The 21,206-nt window shown below is 49.4% G+C and overlaps 2 protein-coding genes and 1 long non-coding RNA gene across 3 annotated transcripts; 2 read left to right on the plus strand and 1 right to left on the minus strand.

Annotated features, from left to right (window-relative positions):
- Positions 1-2,687: 2,687 nt before the first annotated feature.
- LOC127301704 (uncharacterized) lies at positions 2,688-3,791 on the plus strand. Its single transcript, XM_051331970.2, has one exon. The coding sequence runs from the start codon at positions 2,760-2,762 to the stop codon at positions 3,591-3,593; it is 834 nt and encodes a 277-aa protein (XP_051187930.1). The 5' UTR covers positions 2,688-2,759; the 3' UTR covers positions 3,594-3,791.
- Positions 3,792-8,187: 4,396 nt separating this feature from the next.
- LOC127304033 (uncharacterized) lies at positions 8,188-10,952 on the minus strand. The gene is made up of 2 exons (XR_011748259.1): positions 10,839-10,952; positions 8,188-8,698 (listed from the first exon to the last, which is right to left on the minus strand). It is a non-coding gene; the product is annotated as an uncharacterized lncRNA (long non-coding RNA).
- A 1,610-nt stretch (positions 10,953-12,562) lies between these two features.
- On the plus strand, positions 12,563-18,582 carry LOC127301705 (uncharacterized). Its single transcript, XM_051331971.2, has 2 exons — positions 12,563-14,396; positions 18,316-18,582. The coding sequence occupies exons 1-2, from the start codon at positions 13,274-13,276 to the stop codon at positions 18,345-18,347; spliced, it is 1,155 nt and encodes a 384-aa protein (XP_051187931.1). The 5' UTR covers positions 12,563-13,273; the 3' UTR covers positions 18,348-18,582.
- The last annotated feature ends 2,624 nt before the right edge of the window (positions 18,583-21,206 follow it).

Consider the following 21,206-nt stretch of genomic DNA (forward strand, 5'->3'; position numbering starts at 1 on the left):
CATAGCTCAACTTATGAGATTATTGTGGCACCGACTTAGAGCCACAACTTGAATTCTTCACTTGGAATGAAGCACTCAAGATCTTGATCATTCATTGCTTATCACATAAGCTAGAGCATGGCTAATATTGAGTTCCACATAAGAACTCCATCTTCATTTCTTCTTTCTTGATCATATCACATATATATCTTCAAATCGATGATCTTGATGCCAATACACAAGGTATATCTTAATCTTCATGGCATCCATACTTGAATCCAACATATGGAATACAAGTAGTACCTATGAAATATTCCTTCATATAAACTCAATGAAAACATTAATCCATAGGGGTTGTCACTAATTACCAAAACCACACATAGGGACAATATACCCTTACATGCCATGATCACCATGAAGCAATGGTGCAGATCATCTTCCACGATTGAGCTATCTTTGTTGCTTCTCATATCGATTTTATGTAGCACTGGTAACGTAGTATGCAGAACTTGTCCTGAACATGTCTGTTAACGTGTCTAGAACTGCTATCCTAGTCCTAGTATAATCGTAAGGTGTCATGATTTGCTATCTAGTATTTTTGTTGCATGCAATTGGTCTTTTGTTATTGTTTCGGTTGGTAACCTCACATGTGTGATCAGGAGGTAACCATAGACGCGCGGCTGCAGACAACCAAACTAGGTGCAACTTGTCTCAGGCACCGAGTATGCAGCCAACCAAACTAGGTGTAACAAGTCTCGGGAAGATGCGCAACATGGCCCAATGCCTGTTTTTACTCAGCACTGCCCAATTAGACCATGAATTTGACGCAGGCTACCAAACGCGCCTTAGTACACTTCCTAGGCATGGGTTCTTGCATAAGGGCATCTCCAACGGGGCGACACATTTACTTGTCCGCGAGCGTCCGTTTGTGTCGCCCCGTGGATGCGAATATGACCGTTTTTGTCCGCGCGTACATTTGCGTCTGAGGGTGGCTCCAGTGGGGCGACCCATCAATTTCTATTTGTTTTTTTTCTCTTCTCCATTTGGGAGCATAGTTCCAAACATTACATATTGGGAACATGGTTTTACACAAACTAGTACATAATTTGGAACATGGTTTACACAAACTAATACATAGTTTGAACCATGGTTGACACAAATTAAAATATTGGAAAATGAGAAAACCAGTAGTATTGGTTCCATATGTTCACTGCCAACAAAGAACACTCCCAGGCACTCCCAGTCACCCAAACTGGAAAATCCAGCAGGTGATGATAACATTGTTGGTCCTTTCGACGAAGAACATCCAGAAACCGCCAGTATTGGCTTCAATTGGCTCGTAGCCATATTCCCTACAAAGAAAGAACACTCTAACAGTTTTGACTGTCGGTGTCCGAGCCGGACTCGCCGGTGTGGTAGTGCCTGCGGCAGGCTGTGCCGTCGAACACCTTGACGATCATCTCGCTGTCCCCCTCGTAGAGGAAGGTGAGCTGGCAGCCGGGCTCGAGCGCGAGGTCGCGGGCGAACTTGTCCCACCCCGTGTGCAGGTACATCTTGCCCTGCCCGTTGAACAAGACCTCGACAGGCCACCGGCATAAGTTGCAGTTGGCTTCCCGTAGCTGCAACTGGGCTGACTCGACGACATCGACGAACTCAGCGAACTTGTCTGAGAGCCGCTTGATGCCGAGTGGGTCATCGTCGATGCGGAGGAGGAACTCGAAGCAGCGCTCCTCCTGCGAAGACGAGGAGGGAGCAGGCGACGGCGACCGTGGGGCCGTAGCTGCTCCACCATGACGGCCCCTGCCCCAGCCCCGGGGGCGCCCAGGCCCGCGGCCTCGACCGCTCGCCGGCCACCAAGACCCGCCATGGACTTCCTCGCGAGCCTGGCTACGTCGCAGGAAGAGCTAGGCGGCGCTATAGTGGAGCTTGTGGCGGCTAGGGTTTGTGTGGAGGAGTGGATGAGGAAGAAGAGCGTGCGCGCGCCCCCTTTATATAGGCCGGAGGCAGGCAACGACCGCGGAACGCGTGGCGTCGCCATTACTGCGTTGGTGGAGGTGGGCGGCGACCGCTCGGCAGGCGAGGTAACGCCATTAACGTGGCGCAGACTGCCAAAGCGACGCAGCGGCGCCAGTCGCTGGCGCGCCTGAGAAGACGCATCGACGCAGGGTCGCTGGCAGGCGGGCCCAATGAAACGTCCACCAGATGCGAGCGGACACTTTGCGCATCCGCAGCAGCGTCCGCAGAGACGCATCCGAGACGCATATTTAGGCCAGGTTTGCGTCGTCGCGAATGACCCGATCACTTTGCGTTGCCCCGCTGGAGCAAGGACCCTACGCATTTTTCGGCCCGGTGGACCCAAATAGTCGCTCAGCGGACGTTTGCATCGCTCTATTGAAGTTGCGCTAAGACAATGCCCCCTCTTTCTTGCTGTAGCTGACGAAATGTGGTAGCTGACGACTAGCAATACTGTACTAGAATATCTTTTTTGTTGTGGGTGCTAGAAGAAGATTGAGCCGAGGAGGAGGAGTTGCCAGCAGCTTCAGTCCATGCCACCCACGAATGTTAGTCGACATATAACAACAAAACCGATGTTTGAATTGGGAGGCAGTTGTGGGCCTTGTGGTCACGGATTAGTACTGAACCACTTGCACCGCATGCTTACAAATACACGTACACTATAAGATAGGATGAAAACCCAAGCAGTTTTTGCCAACAACACTCACTTGCATTCCAAAAAAGGTTTCTTGCATACACGTATTTAGAACACCAGAACTTAATCCATGGCGAAATGTTGGCTGCTGCTGCTCTTCTTGGTGTTCCTCTTGCTGGCCATGAGCGCGACGTCGTGCCACCTGGATGACCTCCGCGCGCTGCGGGGCTTTGTCGGGAACCTCAATGGCGGGGGTGCCCTTCTCCGTGGAACATGGTCTGGCTCCTCATGCTGCGATTGGGAAGGTGTGGGCTGCGATGGTACAAGCGGCCGCGTCACGGCGTTGCGGCTTCCGATTAGCCTCGAGGACTGCGGTAAGCTCAAGTCGCTCAACCTTGCCAACGAAAGATTGGTTGGCACCATCCCGTCGTGGATTGGTGAGCTTGACCACCATTGCTACTTGGTTCTCTCGGATAATTCATTGGTTGGTAAGGCACCCAATAGTTTGCAGATAAGACTCAAGGGCCTCGCCACCGCTGGTCGTTCACTAGGTATGGCTTTCGCTAACATGCCATTGCATGTGAAGGGGAACCGAAGAACCCTCGACGAACAAACAAATACAATACATGGGACCAACAACACTGTTAGATCTGGGAACGACAATGCTGTTTCTGGGAACGACAACACTGTCATATGTGGGAACAACAACACTGTGTCTGGGAGCAACAACACCATTGCATCTGGCAGTGACAATATCGTAACTGGCAGCAACCATATTGTATGTGGGACCAAACATATCATAACTGATAACAACAATGACGTATCCGGCAATGATAATAATGTATCTGGGAGCTTCCATACTGTATCCGGGAGCCACAATACTGTATCTGGGAGTAACAACACTGTATCTGGAAGCAACCATGTCGTATCTGGAAGCAACAAAGTCGTGACAGGAGATGAATGATTTGTCAGGGGATTGCTTCCATCTTTCCTAAAGGAGCTCTCACCCTAGTCCAAGTTCGGTGCAGCTCACAATCACTTGGTAGGGACAATCGAGTTATGTAACTTCATGGATATAGCATCATTCTCCCTGTTTAAATATACTTTCCTGAAAATATCTTACATAAATGCTGATATGAATATCAAAGGAGGCTTTCATGCAGCTGATGTATACCAAAGCGTGTTTTCTTATGTACGAATTTGCATTGACATGCAGCTGATGTGGACCAAGCTTGTTCTATGTAATATGTGATGCATTAATAAACATATTTTTGTTGAATCCACCATGCTTGCATACATCAGAAAACAACCACACATGCAGTGGCGGAGCTAGGATTCAACTAGGTATGCAGAGTTCAATATTTTTCAAGCACGACAATACAAGACATGAAAGTTCACAATGGCAATACATGAAACTAAAAGTTGTTCTTACTAGCGGCAACATCTTGGTAATGCTAAAAAAACAAGTAGAAAATTACGATTTTATCATCTCACATTCAGCATGGACATGGATCACGAGCGTGACGGTCTGCTATGGCAATGCAAATCGTAGGTTAAATTAGACTGAACTTTAGTCCGTACAAGCTAGCAACCAACTAAGGACTATCCTCTATTCTAAAGTGAAATCGGGAAACATAGAAAATGAGAAGAACCAGATACAGACTATGGTAATAGCTAAAGTAACATACTCCCTCCATTCCCTAAAACATGTTTGAGATTTGTTAAATTCAGATATATCTAGATACTAAATTGAAACAAAAAATAGAGATGGTTCCACTGAGCGAGCCCGCTGTTGTAGTTTGTATTGACACGTATCGGTCGTTGTTCTAGTGCAAGTCGTGCCTCACTACACCAAGAGGCAGGATGCTGCATTCTATCTGTATTTGCTGACTAGATCAGGTGCCCGGTAGCAGTTCTCATAGGCCAAAGTGTCCGATCGAAAATAAGTCGATTTTGTTGGTAGAATTTGTGCTTGACGATCCAACTACACGTGCAAAGCTCGTGCGTCAATGTAATCGCTTGAATAATCTCCGGGAGTTACTGATCTTGCAAGTGCACGATAGGGTCTTAATTTCTACCTAAAATTAGGAACACATAAGAACTAAAATTGCAATCAAGATATTGCGGATATAGATAAAAGCTTTATTGAAAAGGTGGAATTCCGAATAATAGGTCTTGATCTGGACGTTGGCCTCCAAAAAATTATGTATACACGAACATTGCAGCAATGACTAACCTTTTAATCTAATCAAAATTCAAGTAACCCTAATAAAAACTGCTATTTAAACCTACGGAGGAGATGCGCTGCCTTAACAAGGAAACGACTCGGTAGCGCGCGCTACCGAGCACCAATTCGCTGAACGGTTTCGGTTGTGGGCTCGGCCCATGTAGATCGTCAAGCTTTCGCTTGGCTGCTGTAGTGAGAAAAGGCAAAAAAAAAAAAAAAAAAAAAAAAAACTCACGTCTCAAGAAGTAATGAACTATACCAGAACCAGTAGACCTAAGCAAGTAACTGGACGAGTTAGAAGCAGCTACTATTTTCTTTTGAGTTTTTTCATTTTCCATTTTCTTTTCCATTTCAGTACGTGCAGTTTAGTACGTTCTCTCTCCCCCCCCCCCCCCCCCTACTTTTATCCTTTTTTTCTTCGTTTTTTTCTTCTTCTTTTATTCTTCTTCTATTTATTTTCTTCTTCCTTTCATGTGTACTTCTCTTTTTTTACCTTTTTCAAGAAAATGTTTTTTTCATAATTTTGTGTCCCATATTATTTATTTTTTGTTTCTTTTTATAAAAGATTTTTGTCCCTTGTCATAAAAGGTCATGTTCCTCTTAACCTATGAGGTTATTCCTCGCTGTCTATGTTGTTGTTCTCCTCCGTGTAAAATGTTGTTCCCTACCGTCTATGATATTGTTCCTTTTCGTCCAGGCTCTTGTTTCCCTCTGTGTAGGCTATTGTTCCCCACCGTATAGGTTGTTCCCCTCTGTTATCTTGCATGTTGTTCTCCTCCGTCCACGTTATTGTTCCCTCTATATTGGATCTTGTTCCCCTCCGTATAGGCTATTGTTCCCCATTGTCAGGTTGATCCTCTATGTCTAGGCTAGTGTTCCCCTCCGTCTAGGGTCTTGGTCCCCACCGTCTACGCGGTTGTTCCCTTTTGTCTAGGTTGTTATTCCCCATAGTTTAGGTTATTATTACCTTCCATCCAAGTGGTTGTTCCCCTCCACCCAGGTTGTTGTTCCCTTATATCCAAGGTGTTGTTCCCCTTCATCTAGGCCATTGTTACCCTCCGTATAGGATGTTTGTCCCCCACCGTCTAGGATGTTGTTCCCCTTCATCCAGGCTCTTGTTCCCTTCAGTGTAGGATGTTGTTCCCCATTGTGTAGGATGTTGTTCCCTCCGTCCAGGCTCTTGTTCCCTTTCGTGTAGTCTTTTGTTTCCCACCGTCTAGGTTGTTGTTCCCCTTCATCCGAGTTGTTGTTCCTGTCTATCTAGGGTCTTTTCCCCTTCGTCCAGTCTCCTTTTAATGTTTCTTTGTTATTCCCTAGTGTATAGTGATTTGTTCCGTCGTTTAGGAAGATTTTTGTTCCTTTTGTACCAAACAATTATTTCCACAAAATTATTGTTCCTGGTTGTATGTTTCTTACTCCGTATTATATTCATGTTTGTTCACTACTTCATAGAGAGTTGTTCCTTTGTCCTGAAATATTTGTTCTTTTTGTTCCAGAAAATGAGTTCCATAAAGTTTTTTTCGTTTCCGGATGTATTTTTCTTGTTCTCTGTTGTTCCCTAGTGCATAGTGATTTGTTCCTTCGTCCAGAAAGATTTGTTCCTCACTGTATAAATATTTTTTTCCAATATATATTTTTTTTCACTTATTTAGAAAGTTGTGTTCCGCTTACTCTACAAAGTTAATTAGTATCAGTAATATTTTCTTTGTTCCGCTGTGTATAAATAATTTTTTCTGACTGTATAATTATTTAGTTCAAAGTTTGAATAAATAATGTTTTAAAGCTCTAATTTCCTTTTTTTTTTGCAAAGGATAGATCTTCGCCTAGAAGGTAGAGATTTTTGGGTATCACTAGGGCAAATGCCCGTGCGTTGCACCGGGAGATGGTGGCGTAGAAATACATATTATTTAGTATATGAAATATGATTGAGTGTTTCAACGAACGCAAAAATAATGTTTAGTATTCCATGCATATGAAAAACATACTCTCTTAATTTTACTGTTTGCATTGTCTATCTAGTTGTCCCTCTTCCATCTACTAAGATGCTTGCCTCAACTTTGAAGAAACAATAAGGTGGTAGGCTTTTGCATTCACCACAGGACTACAAAAATTTGCGAGCTCTTTTAGTGCACCTTTCCATCTATACACCGTATAAATATAGGATCTATTTAAATCAATTGGCCAAAGTACTAAGTGCTATTATGAACTAAAAGTTGCACTTTTTGATACGGACAATGTTACTGTATTAGGAATATAAAGATGTAATTGTTGAACTACCGAGAAAATAAATATGATGAAATAATGTCTAAACAGCATTTTTCCGATGAACATGTCGGCCTACTTTCCTACAACCAGGACACTAGTTGAATGCCTGTGCGCTGCTACGGCTCCAACTTTTGCTTGCTACATGTTAATACAATACATGCAAAAATTTGTACGAAAAAAAGCCGCAATATATTCCAAAAGATCCATAAGATTCTATCCCATTTGTAATATATTTTGACAACCAATATAATTGGCATCGTTTGAATATAAAATAAGCACTTGACTAATTAACATATATCTACTCCTCGATGCTCTTTAGATATTGTTGTGCAATGTTAAGGATTTCTTCTGCCTCATTTTAATGGTACTTGAGCAAGTGTGCCAACAAATTTTGGTGAAAACATCATTGGAACTCACACTATATTGCAAGAAATGCCACTTGTACACTTATTAATTAAAACCCATGTAACTCATACAAAAACATCATGTAAACATATTATCCTTGTGAGTCAAATTTTAAAGATCTATCCTGGTGCCTTGTCCAAATCTTGTACATCTTGAATGATGTTGGCTTCATATTACTCTACTTACACGTCCTTGGTTTGTAGGTCCAAGCCCTCTTGCATTTTTATTGAATATACCACTATTATGGAGAGGTCATACCTCCAATAAACATGCACTCTTATCCTACCACAAGACAAGCAAAAAAAAAATCTATGCAAGCTTCTCGCTCTAATCCATGTACCAACACTATAGTAACCACAAGGTGAGGTATCGTTTTGGAAGGTCCGCATCTCGCTCTAAACCCTACACTACCAGTCTACCACTAGTGAGTATATCCACTTCATATCAACCCGTATCCAACCTCATTCTGCCTAAGACAAGCAATGACATAAACTGGAACAATTCAAAATAGTTATGCAATATATATATGCATGTCCCAAGTGTCTAGTGAAGCCATGCAAGGAAGGCATATAGTACATGATTTACCATCTCACTATAAGTGTAGTTCACGCCCACACAATGACACTTGTAGTGTGACGAAAAAAGAATAAAGGCCCAGCTCTGACCCCAAGAAAAGTTGAGTGAACTTGCGTCATGCAGCGAACTTGTCAACTGGAGAATATGTGATGTGCATGTTGTACAACTCTTTTTAGTACTTTCAATTGGAAAAAATGATAGTTAAAATGTCAATAATTCAAAGTGATAATAAGATCTCTCTTGCAGATTTAGTCACGCAGGCACATCTCCTTCAAGAGCCGCAAGAGCAATAACCACGGAATCATCGACATCCTTCTCCACCACCTTACATGCATCCTTCCCGCGCTTCGATGACACTGGAGCTTCACTTTGTCCCTCCACTGGAAAGCTGGACACAAAGCGACCCCATCACTCCAAGCAGGCCTTCTAGGTGCAAGATGTGCTGGGTGATAGGTTGAGGTACATCCACACCTTGTGTCGTGAGTTGTAGGAAATTGTTTCCTCTATTTCCAGCAATCAAGCTTTGCACCAGCTAGAAACAGTACTTTACTGTAACTGATGTTCATTGGTCCAATTTTATTCTTTCTGCATTTGAGCTGTGATGTATCAAAATATTAGGGCACATTAATTCACTAAGCATGTTCATATGATTATCCAAAATATTGCAGGTTCCTACCATGTTGAAAGTTTGCATGTTATCCAAAATATATGGCAGTACATCATGGATCTGATATATTTGCACAGGCTTACATTGGTACCATGTTCAATATTGATGCACGTGGCACATTCTTCTTAATATTTCCGTGCAGCAATGTCCATCTCTTTAGATTCAACAAGGGAAGTAATATACACTGGCATTGAATCATCTAGCATCGTCAATTTATCAGATCTTAGACTTATGTGACTTTCACCCAAATCTTGACATTGTTGATGCTGAAGTAATACCAGGCTAGGTAATACTAACTTCATGATGGTATTATATTCTTGATGTTCATTATAATTAATATTTCGGTTGGTATGGGTAAAGCTACTCGCTTTGTAGTTGTCTGTGCGAAGAAGGCAGATAGTGTGATATTTTTTATGATTATGCAATGTCAATAAAAAAAGTATTAAATCAACTCTAACATTTATATGTCTACTGATGTGCTTAGGAAGTGAAGTCTCTTTATGGATTTCTGTAGATGGTAAAGAGTGAAATAATTCAAATGGTGAGGTAGAAATAGATTTATATTGTTCGGTGCTCTAACTCCAAACTTGATATTGAGTACAGGTTGCCGCATTATTCAGTTCCAACGAATATATCAAATGGAAAACTGCAAGTTCATAATTGAGTGTATCGTATTATTCAGGTGTGGCATATTCTTCGGTTTCTATGTTAAGTGTTGCAACACATTTTTTTTTTCCGACACAATGTACATTTATCCATAAACTGAGTCAAGTTCCACTCAAGCTACTAATAACTTATGATTGATCTCCATAATTAGCCTTCTACAAATATGCAAAAGTTCCTCCCATTGCAAATTTTGGAATTGAGTAATAATGTGGCATCTAATATTGAACCATTTTTATAACAGATAATTGTCAAAATATGATATATTGCTTCATGTGCAGATTATTTAGCTGATATGCATATTTATGGTTTGCTCACGGTGTTCACGGAAAATCCAATAGATTGTCAAATTTTCATCACTAAATTCATAATACTGGTAGGAAAGTCAGGTAGGAAAGTCAATAGAAGGATAGGTGCATTAGCTTTCGCAATGTATCAGGTGTGTTATTCTTTTTTTCCTTGCCTTGTAAGGTTTGTTGAACATGATGTCTGATTGAGAAAGTTCTCTTATATAGAGAAAAGCGATGATCATAACATTTTCAATTTTTTTCTATTATTGCTATACAAATCTATCTGACATGTTAATGTCCAAAGCGGCAACTGATCTCATCTTATTTACTACACGAGTACGCCTTCAAGAGACCCCAACGAGTTTCCGCAGCAACGCGCGGGGTACCTTCTAGTTCAGTCAATGAAGGGGACCAAAATCATAGAGCAGCACACCATCCACTATAGCTTAAGTTGGTTAACATAATACATCATTATCATGCTATCAATTATAGCAAAATTAGAGAGCAACACACCATTTGTTCGCGATGCTCACCCCAAAAGAAACAGTCCTTCTAAATAATTAGTTGAATGCAACATGATCCATATGAGGCCACAACCTATACATGGATCCAAACCAATCTGATGTTGCACGATTATTACATGGATCCAAACCTACCTAAGGCAATATATTATTGCTTGTAGCATTTTCGTGCTTTATACTGAGAACATGACACAACACCTCCTAAAAAATTTCCTATCAGTGAACACTATGTATACCAACCCATGAATACACTTGTCAATATACAATCAGTAAAGATGAAGCTCTGCATCTGGAAAGTACCAAAACAGTAATATCATATTTTTTTCATGCATTCCTTCAAACACTGCTCCTTCTTCCAGAATCACAAATTCATGCAATTTGGCATACTCGTGCTATCAATTCTTTCCAATATAAGTTTCATGTGTGTTAAGCTTTTGGGAACTAAACGTATATATAGTACTTCATGAAGCACATGTCTTGATGGGATCCCTATTTCTGCAGTTGTTTTGACACTTAATCACCCATCCCCTTGTATATAGTATCAAACAACTTTCAAAAGTAGAAAGGAGATATAACAAGAAACATGCTTGCTTACCGTACTACTTGGAGAAACATCTCCTTAACTGCAGGAAAAGTCAATCGTGATTGGAACTCTCCAGGTTGTAGTGCTTAGCATAATGGAGCACCTACACACAGTGAAGCTGAAATTCTGAACAAAGCACAACGCATACATATGATTAGATAACCATGCGAGAACAAATTCTGAACAAGGGACAGGTCCAGATACACCTACAGGTAGTCCAAGACCGGGTGGTAGTACTCGTCGTCCAACTTGGGCATGAAGATGATTGCCGAGGTATCCCTCCGTGAGCGTCGGTTGCAGGAATCATAAAAATTGGATCATATGAGAGGAAGATGGGGCGGACAGGTGTGGGCGTTTCGAAAGGCGATGGCGGGGCGACGGCGACCTGCTCGCCCCCGACGGCGGCCAGGGCAGGTACCCTCTGCTCTGTCCCGTCCCCCGGTGAGGGCATGGGGCGGAGCCTCGGGCGCTTCTGGGCGCTCGCAGTGTCCGACGACGAGGACGCCGGCGAGGACCCGTGCGTCGCGGAGACGGAATCTGGGGATTCGTCCTCTGCGGAGGGCCGGCGGCGGCCAGCGACCTCGGTTACGCTGGATGGGTTCATCCATCGGGCGGAGGAGCTTGGGGGCTCACTCCGCCACCGTCGACGGCGGGCCTTCGCGCCGGGAGGCAAGGGCTCGCGGTTCTCGGCGGGCCAGACCTCCAGGTTCGGGCGACTTGGGGAGGCTGGCTGGTCGCGGGGTGGACGGGGTCCCTCGTTAGCGGCTTCTCCTGCGGTAGGCGGCCCGGTCACGGGAGACCGGCGGCCGAACGACCAGAGGAAGACGGCGGCGGCTGCGGCGCCGCCTGAGGTCGGGACTGTGGAGGGGAGGAGCGTCGCGCAGGGGAGCGCTTCGTGCCAGGCTGGTGGGCTGGACTTGGGCCGGCCTGCCAGCGTGGCCGTTCCGGGCCTGGAGGAGTTCCCCAGGCTGCCAGGTTCGTCTGCAGGCTCTGGGCCGTGTGCTGGGTTCGGCCCACTCTTGCTCTCCTGTCCAACGGGCCTGGAAGGGGCCTCTATCGGGGTAAAGAGATGGCTCTGGATGCCAAAAGGGGTTTCCAATCCTTGTTTAGGGTTTCTTGCCAGAGGAGAGGAGGTGCGGCGGCGCTTCTCTAGACAGTCCAAGTTCGTTGTTCGTCCCCCACAACCACCGGCGCTCACTCGATCCTTTGCGGAGGTGACGGCGATGGGTGGCGACGGCCGCAACAAGCGACGGCTCGACTGTGAGGGTGGTGACGGGCGGCGCGCGGAGGGGGGCGGCAGCGGTGCGGGGTTCTGGCAGGAGGGCGGCAGCAGTGGTGGTGGCGGCGGCCACAATCAGGGGCAGGGTGGCGGTCGCTACGGCGCCAACAGCATTTGGCAGGGGCCTGGCCACGGCGGGTCTGACGGGGGGCGTCGTCATGAGGGAGGTGGCGGAGGCTCCTTCCGCCAGGAGGGCGGCAACGTCGGCAGTGGCGGCTTCTTCCGCCAGGATGGCGGCGGCGGCGGTTCCTTCCGCCAGGAGAGCAACTTCGGAGGCGGGGGGCCCTTCCGCCAGGAGGGTGGCAGCAACTTCTCCGGCGGCGGTGGCGGCCCCTTCCGTCAGGAGGGTGGCGGCAACTTCTTCGGCGGCGGTGGCGGCCCCTTCCGTCAGGAGGGTGGCGGCGGCGGCGGCTCGTTTCGCCAGGAAGGCAGCGGAGGTGGGGGCTCCTACCGCCAGGAGCGCGGTGGCGGCAGTTCCTTCCGTCAAGAGCATGCCGGCCAATTTCGGTCGGATGGTGAGGCCGGCCACTTCCAGGGAGGAGGTGGCCAGAACGGCTTCCGTGATGAGGGCCAGGGCAGTGGAGGGAACCACCAGCTTCAAGAAGGCTGGGTCCAGCCACCAGCTTGGTGGCAAGGCCAACAGCGGCGCGAGGACAGGGCTCCGCGTCGTTCGGCCGGCGAGGGCCGTGCCAGGAATCCCAATGCTGGGCGGCAGGGGCCGGCAGCAGGGAAGGGCGGAGCCAGTAAGCATAAGGGCAAAGCTGGGTCTGCAGCTCCGGCGGGTGCCGTGGCAGACGCTGAATGCTTCAAGTGTGGGCGACCGGGACACTTTCAGTCGACGTGCACCTTCGAACCGATCTGTGTGATCTGTGGAGGGGAGGGGCACGCGTCCGCAAACTGTACGTCGCGCGGCAAGTTCCTCCGGCTACAGACTATGGGTCATGCCATTGCGGGGGCTGGGTTCTTTGCGATTGAAGTGGATCCGATCTAGGGCAAGAGCACCGGGGAGTCTTTCACAGCAGTGATCAAGTTCAAGAGCACTCCGCTGTCACCTCTGCAGATTTCTGATGAATTCAAGGACTTGGTGGACGAGCAGTGGGATTGGCAGGTGTGCCGTCTATCTGAGACGGAGTTCTCGGTGTGTTTCCCTTCGCAGGCCACGCTTCGTATGGGAACGAGGCATGGCAAGCTTTTCCTACCAATCAACAAGGTAGAGGTGGAGATCCGGGAGGCGTTTCTTAGCCCCAAACCTTCCCTGAGTTTGCCGTCGGTGTGGGTCCAGCTGTCCGGCGTCCCGGACGACCTCATGGAGGTGGACCGTTTGATGGCTGCTATGGTTCTGATTGGCCGTCCTTTGGAGGTGGATGAGTTGTCCCTGCGCAAATTCCGAACTGAACCCATCCGGGTGCGCTTTCAGTGCCGGTACCCGGAGCGGATGAAAGGGACGGTGCAGCTGGTGGTGAATGGGGAAGGATACAACATCTCCGTGAAGGCCGAGCTGGGCGGGAGGGGCGGTGGCACGACTGGGTCGGGGCCGGCCCCATCGCCGCCAAGGGATGACGATCAGGATGATGAGGATTATGATGACTTGTCTCCGTCTGAGGAGGAGTGGAATGATCTGGGGCAGAAGGACAAGGAAAAGAGGAATCAAGCGGCCGCTGAGAAGACGCAAGAGACGACCACGGGCAAGGAGAAGGCTACGGAGGTGCGTGGTGGCGGGATGGGTGCCGGGGGGTATCACAGCGCCCCGCCGTTGGGTGCCACGGAGTCGCGGCTGCGCTTCCTTGACGAGTACGGGTCCAACTTGGCAGACGGGGGCGTGCTGGCCTCATTCCGCCAGCCCCGCTCTCTCATGATTCCTGTGGCCTCCCCTCCTAAGGCTGCGGAGGGGTCGACTGACTCGCCGGTGTGTGACCCCGCCTTGGAGGGGGGAGAGGTCATGGCCATGGGGACGGGCCTTGGGATGGCTGCGCCCATGGAGGTCGCTCAGGGAGAGCACCTGGCTGCTGGGGAGACGGCTGTTGCCACGCCGGTGCGGCCCATGGGAGGCGATGGGGTGCCGCGCTCCTCGCCGCTGCCTGCGGTGAGGCTCCCGAAGGTCGGCGAGGTGGTGCCGGTGGTGGCTGCGGAGGGGGAGATGTCCAAGACGGCGGCGACCTACTCGAGGGCGCCCAAGAAGATGGACAAGGCGCTGTCCGTGAGGAAGAGTTCCAGGCACAGCAAGGCGGCGGTCAACCTGTCGGCGCTGGAGAAGGCCAAGAGACTGACTGCGGACACGAACCTGGACTCAGGTACGCCTCAATCCACTTCTCTTGACTCCCTTCCTGATGCGAGGCTTTCCAATGTTTTAGTGGATAGTTGCATAGTTTTCAACCCGAGCAGGGGCTCACCGTGTGAGATTCTTGACCTGGTTCGAGCAAGGGAGCTCGCCCAGGCAGCCATTGCGGCTGCGGCCTTTAAGAAGGAAAAGGAAGAACAGCTAGCAGCGGCCAGGGAGGCTGAACTGCAAGCCGAGGTTCCGGCGGAGGGTCCGCCGTTGTCGGAGATCCCGGAGGGGGAAGGCCCTTCGACCCGAAGCAAGCCCAAGCGTGCGTGCGCTAAGCGGCCAATGCTGTCGAGCCGTAAGGGACGGGGTAAACGAGCCGGGTAGCTATGAAAGGCCTCATTTACAACATTCGGGGCTTTGGGGCCTCTGGGAGACGGTCCCAAATGCTGGATTATTTGCGCTCTGAGAAGGTGGATTTTGTAGGACTCCAAGAGACAATTAGGCAGGATTTTTCGGCCTCCGAGCTTCGCAGGCTTGAGGTCGGTGGCCAATTCAATTGGAACTGGCTGCCAGCGACAGGGCACTCGGGGGGCCTGTTGCTGGGTTTCCGGGATGAGACTTTCGAGGTTGGGGTATGGAGGAAGGGTACCTTCTATCTCAGCGCTCATATCCTCCAGCGGAGGTCCAACAAGAAGTGGTGGTTTGTTCTGGTCTACGGACCAGCAGATCACCAACGTACTGTTGAGTTCTTGGGAGAGCTTACTAGGGAAGTTAGCTCGTATCAGGACCCGGTGGTTCTGGGTGGGGACTTTAACCTGATCCGCCGGGCTGGGGATAAGAATAACGCCAACATTAATTGGCCCAGGGTCCATAGATTTAACGATGCCATTGCTAACCTGTCACTTAGGGAGGTGGCTAGGGTAGGGGCGCGATACACCTGGACGAACAAGCAGTTGTCGCCGGTGAGATGTGTGTTGGATAGAGTTTTCGTGTCCCCGGCCTGGGAGGCTTGGTTCCCGCTCTGCTCCCTGATGGCGATCACCCGTATTGGGTCAGACCATACCCCTCTCCTACTTAATAGTGGAGAGGAGGAGAGATGTGGGCCTGCCAGGTTCATGTTCCAAACTTGGTGGTTTGGGATCCCGGGGTTTTTGGACCTAGTTAAGGGTAAGCTGGGTTCTTTTTTGAATGACTTTGGTCCGCATAGGGGCTCGATTGAGCATTGGTTGTGCGTGGCCAGGTTGTCGCGTCAGTTCCTCAAGGGTTGGGGGGCCAACCTTGGGAAGGAGAAGCGGGACCGTAAGGCTGGGCTTCTGGCTCAGGTCGAGGCGCTTGATGCGCTTGCTGACTCGTCAGGGTTAGATGAGGAGGGGTGGGCTTTCCGCTATCACCTGGAGGACCAGGTTGTTATGCTAGACTCCTTAGAGGAGGAGTATTGGCGTCAGCGGAGCCGCATCCAATGGCTTCTCAAAGGTGATGCTTGTACGGCGTACTTCCACGCGATTGCCAATGGGCGTCGTCGGAAATGTGGGATTCCCCGTCTGCTGTCGGATCAGGGCGAGCTTACAGATCAGACCGCTATCATGGGACATGTGTATGACTACTACCGCCAGCTGATGGGCTCAGCCGGCGAGGCTAGGGCCTTCACCCTGGCTCAAGACCTCTGGCCAACCTCTAAGCGTATTTCCGAGGCAGAAAACTTAGAGTTGGAAAGATCCTTTACCTTAGAGGAGCTAGATGCCGTCCTCCATGATATGAAAGTGGATTCGGCCCCTGGCCCGGACGGTATGCCAGTGGCTTTCTTCCTGAGGTTCTGGGGAACCTTGAGACCCCTTGTTTTTCAGATTTTGAATGATTTTGCCCTAGGGAGGGTGGATATCTCACGGCTGAACTTTGGGATCCTGTCCCTGATTCCTAAAGTAAAAGGGGCTGACTCTATTAAGCAGTTTCGCCCTATCGCGCTTATCAATGTGATTTTTAAGTTTGTTTCTAAGGCTTTTGCGTCTCGCCTCGCGCCGTTAGCTCATAGGACGATTGACCGCTCTCAGTCTGGTTTTATTAAGGGCAGGGCCCTTCACGAGGGAGTGTTGGCCTTGCACGAGATCGCTCACGAGCTGCGGGTTAAAAGGCTAGGGGGCCTTTTCCTGAAGCTAGACTTTGAGAAGGCCTACGACCGTGTAGACTGGGATTTTCTACGCGAAGTTCTTCGCCGGAAAGGGTTCTCTGCCACGATGGTTCACCGCCTAATGCAACTGGTCTCGGGCGGCCAAACGGCGGTGAACGTTAATGGGGAGATTAGCCCCTTCTTCCGCAACGCGAGAGGGGTCAGGCAGGGTGACCCGCTGTCCCCCATTCTCTTTGACTTCATGGTCGACGCTTTGGCGGCTATGTTGACGAGAGCCAAGGAGGCTGGTCACATTTTGGGTCTGGTGCGGCACTTGATTCCCGGGGGAGTCACTCACCTCCAGTATGCTGATGACACGATGGTGATGATTGAGCCGACTGATGAGGGTATCGCCAACCTCAAGCTCGTCCTGATTAGTTTCGAGTTGATGTCAGGCCTGAAGATCAATCTTGCTAAAAGTGAGGTGGTAGTGGTGGGGACCACGCATCTGGAGCAGGAGCGGGTGGCTCGGCTCCTTAATTGCCGCTTAGGGACATTCCCCATTAAGTACCTGGGACTGCCCCTTAGCAACAAGTCGCTACGTGCCTCGGACTGGGAGTTCCTTACGGCCAAAGTAGCCAAGCGGGTCGACCCGTGGCAGGGAATTTTTTTGGCTTCAGCGGGGCGGCTGGAGCTGACGAACTCTTGTCTGTCGAGCCTTCCGCTGTTTGCGATGAGCTTGTTCATGCTCTTTGATTCAACGCATGCGGTCTTCGACAAGGTGCGCTCCCGCTTCTTTTGGGAAGGAGTGGGAGATAAGCGCAAGTACCACATGGTTGATTGGGCAACGGTGTGCCGGCCTAAGGAGGCTGGGGGTTTGGGCATCCTCAACACTAGGCATATGAACATTGCGCTCATGCTTAAGTGGGTTTGGAAACTCTACCACAATGCTGATGGGCTCTGGGCTGAGCTGATTCGTGCTAAGTACCTTGGGGAGAATGACCTTTTTTCACCGCTGGTGCCTACCAAGGGTTCGCAATTTTGGAATTCTATTCAGAAGGTCAAGTGGTACTTTAAACTTGGCGCGAAGCACAGCGTCCGTAATGGGAAGCGGACGTTTTTCTGGCTTGATTGGTGGCTGGGCACCTCCCCGCTTAGGGACAGGTACCCGGTGCTTTTTAGTTGCTGCACATCACCTTTTATTACGGTGTTGGGGGCTAGGGATGGTCCGGGGTGGCGCCTGCAGTTTAGACGCCCTTTCTCCCTTGCTGAGACGGTTGAATGGGACAATCTTACCAGGGAGCTTGACTTCACTCAGGCTAGCGCTGAGGATGACTTGGTGTCTTGGCGCTTGGAGGCTTCTAGTGATTTCACCGCTAAGTCTCTTTATTGCCGGCTGTCGCAGGGAGCGGCGGTCACACACTTTAGGGAGGTTTGGCGGACAAGGGTGCCACCTAGGATAAGGGTATTCCTGTGGCAACTCCTTTGGGGCAAACTGCCTTGCTCTCTGCAAGTGGCCAAACGGAAAGGTCCGTCTAATGGGCTTTGCGCCCTTTGTGGGGAGCCTGAAGACTGCGACCATATCTTCTTTAAATGCTCTTTGGCCCGCTTCTTATGGGCGGGAGTCAGGGAGCTCCTGCACTGCTCTTGGAACCCTGCGGGGGCAGGCGACTTCCTTGCTATCTCTCATGGCTTGTCTGGGGCGTATAGACGAGTAGTTTGGTTCTCCTTCGCGGCGTTAGCTTGGTCTTTATGGAATATTCGCAATAAGCTAACTATGGAAGGGGTTCTTATTGGCAAACCGGCTGATGCCTTATACAAAATGATCGTTTACATGCAGCAATGGAGGATGCTGGTGAAGTGGAAGGATAGAGGCCTCGTGGATGCGGCGATGGACTCTCTTCGGCGGATGCATACGGACCTGGCGGTGTCGATGGGCTCTTGACGTCGCCATGCTACATCTCCGTCATGTACCAGGGAGCTGTTGTTGGATGCTATGTTTGAACCCTTTTCATGTTGCTGTTGCATCTTGAACTTTAGTCTATGTTAGGTCTGGGGACCTTGTGTGATGATTCTGTGCTATGTGGGAGCGATGGCTCGTTATGTATCCCGACTATGTATGGTTGCGTGTCGCTTTATTAATTTAAAGCAGGGCTGAGGCCTTCAGTTTAAAAAGCGTCGGTTGCAGCCGCTGCTACATGTGGCACAGATGGGAACTCGGCCGTGGGAGGGCCTAGAGCTCGGGGGCGGGGTTTGGGGCCTCCCTGTCCCGTTCCGCCAGCCGTAGGAGGTGGATGTTGCCGGCCGGAGATAAACGGACTGGACCAGATGTGGGTGCCTGTTCGTCAAGATTCGCAGTGGCTTGGTCGGGACTCGGAAGTCACATCTGGGCAGACCGGCAGAGGTGGGGAGGTGGCAAGGCGGGCCGCGTCGAGCTCGAGATGCTCGTCGATAGGTGAACTGCAGCTTACCGCCGGATCCGTGCCTTCCGTGGGATGCAATGGAGAGCGGGGCGACGCCGACGCGGCATGCAGGGGAAGCCGGCAGCGGCGCTGGACCGTGGGGAAGCTAGCGGCAGTGCAGGGGGTAGTCGTTGTCGGGGTTGTCGGGATCCAGTGGTGCGGGGTCTGGGATGCTGCGGGCGTTCACGCTGGGTGGTAGGACGACGTAGGGAGCGAGGGCGCCGCGATGGGTGGGCTTCCGGAGCGGCACACTGGGGTGGTAGGACGATGGAGGGAGCGGCGGCGACGTATGGTTGGGCTGCCGGGGCGGCGGCCCTCTAAAGAAAGATACATACGCGGAAGGAAACTAAACATCCTTATTTAATTTATATTGATTGAGATTTGTTTTGATTTTTTTTTTTTTGATCGTAATCCACTGCTTTATTAAACGGGACAGCGGTTACATTCGGACTGAATCACGTCAGTCAGAAATCCAGGTATTACATCAAAGCGACTAGAACTAACTACGCTTAAAGCTTCTCTAGCACAACAATGTGCAGCTTTATTTCCTTCTCTACCGATATGAAGAAGCTTGACCTCCTGGAAAGAGTAGCATAAGAGCTTCATTTCCTTTATAATGTGAGCCCCCAAAAATCTTGGCTCCTTTTCTTCCTTCCACATGTCCACAACCGAGGTACAATCGGTTTGGATGATAAGCTTGGGGATCCCAAGTCTCACCGCCGCCTCCAGGCCATCCCGACACGCCAGTAGCTCACTGAGAAGAGGATCATCCACATAAGCATGCTTCCGACACCCTGCCTCTACAAATTCCGCTAAGTCGTTACGAATGACATAGCCTGAACCAGCTTCGCCCGTTCTGCAATTCAGAGACCCATCAGTATTAACCAAAGACCATCCAGCCGGAGGTCTCTGCCATTTTGCCCCAGCCCGCACCTTTGATTGCTGCGAGGGCGGCATCTCCAGTAAGGACAATTGTTCTTCAATCAGCTTCATTGATAATCAGCTTCATTGATCCCAGCGGCTTATACTGCTCCTCCCCATGCACGTATTTATTCCTACTGGACCATATACACCACAGCAGTGTCATCACTATCGGGATATGCTCCGCTGACAGGAAAGAGCCCATCAGTAGATCTTGCAGCCAGGAAGCCGGGTGCACTCGTGGTATAGACACCCCAAAGTGATCAAACGCCGCTGACCAGAACTGCTTTGCATGATCACACTTCACCAAAGCATGAAATAACATTTCTTCCTCATGCCCACATAGTTTACATGTGCCATTATCCATAATATGTCTCCTGGACAACTCAGAGTAGGACGGAAGAAATCCTTTGATGGCTCGCCAACAAAAGACCCGGACCTTTGGAATCACTCGGAGCCTCCATAACTTCTTCCACATCGCTGCAGAATTCGATGTTTCAGGGACATCCACAATGTCCTGTACCAGCAAACGGTAAGCTGACCTGACAGAGTATACGCCTGTCTTCTCCTCGTTCCAGGCCCAGAAGTCGTCGCCCCCATGCCGTGGACGCGGCAAGCGAAGGGCAGCTTCCGCATCCATAGGACTTAGGGTATTACGCACCAGCTCTTCATTCCATTGACCAGACACTTGGTCGATCAAGTCCGCGACACGTGATAGATTCGTGTCCGTATTGACAGTGAAGGGTTTAAGCCCTGGAACTCCTGGCAGCCATGGATCCGACCACAAACGAGTATCGTTGCCATCCCCCACGCGACGAATCAGGCCCCTCTTCAACACATCCCTGCCACAGATTATGGCCTTCCATACTTTTGAAGCTCTCTTTGGACAACAAGCTGAAAGGATGTCTCCGTTCGGATAGTTCCTCCCTTTCAACACTCTTGCACACAAACTATGAGGATTAACTAGTAACCGCCATGCCTGCTTGCCCAACATCGCATCATTGAATTTCTGTAGGTCCCTAAACCCGAGACCACCTCTCCCTTTGGCCACAGACATCTTCTCCCATGTCTGCCAGTGCATGCCTCTTCGGTCAAGTGAACCACCCCACCAGTATTTGGACGCAATCGTCGTTAATTTGGAGCACAAACCTTTTGTGAGTTTGAAACAACTCATAGCATAGGTTGATAGGGATTGGAGAACTGACTTTATAAGCACTTCTCGAGCCGCAAAGGATGCCATCTTCTCACACCATCCCTGGGCCCGTGACCTTGAGCTTTCAACAATGTGCTCAAACTGTTTATCTGTCAGCCTTCCCGATGCCGTCGGAAGGCCAAGGTATTTTTCCGA

The sequence above is a fragment of the Lolium perenne genome, chromosome 7 (assembly GCF_019359855.2).
Source record: "Lolium perenne isolate Kyuss_39 chromosome 7, Kyuss_2.0, whole genome shotgun sequence".
Taxonomy (NCBI): domain Eukaryota; kingdom Viridiplantae; phylum Streptophyta; class Magnoliopsida; order Poales; family Poaceae; genus Lolium; species Lolium perenne.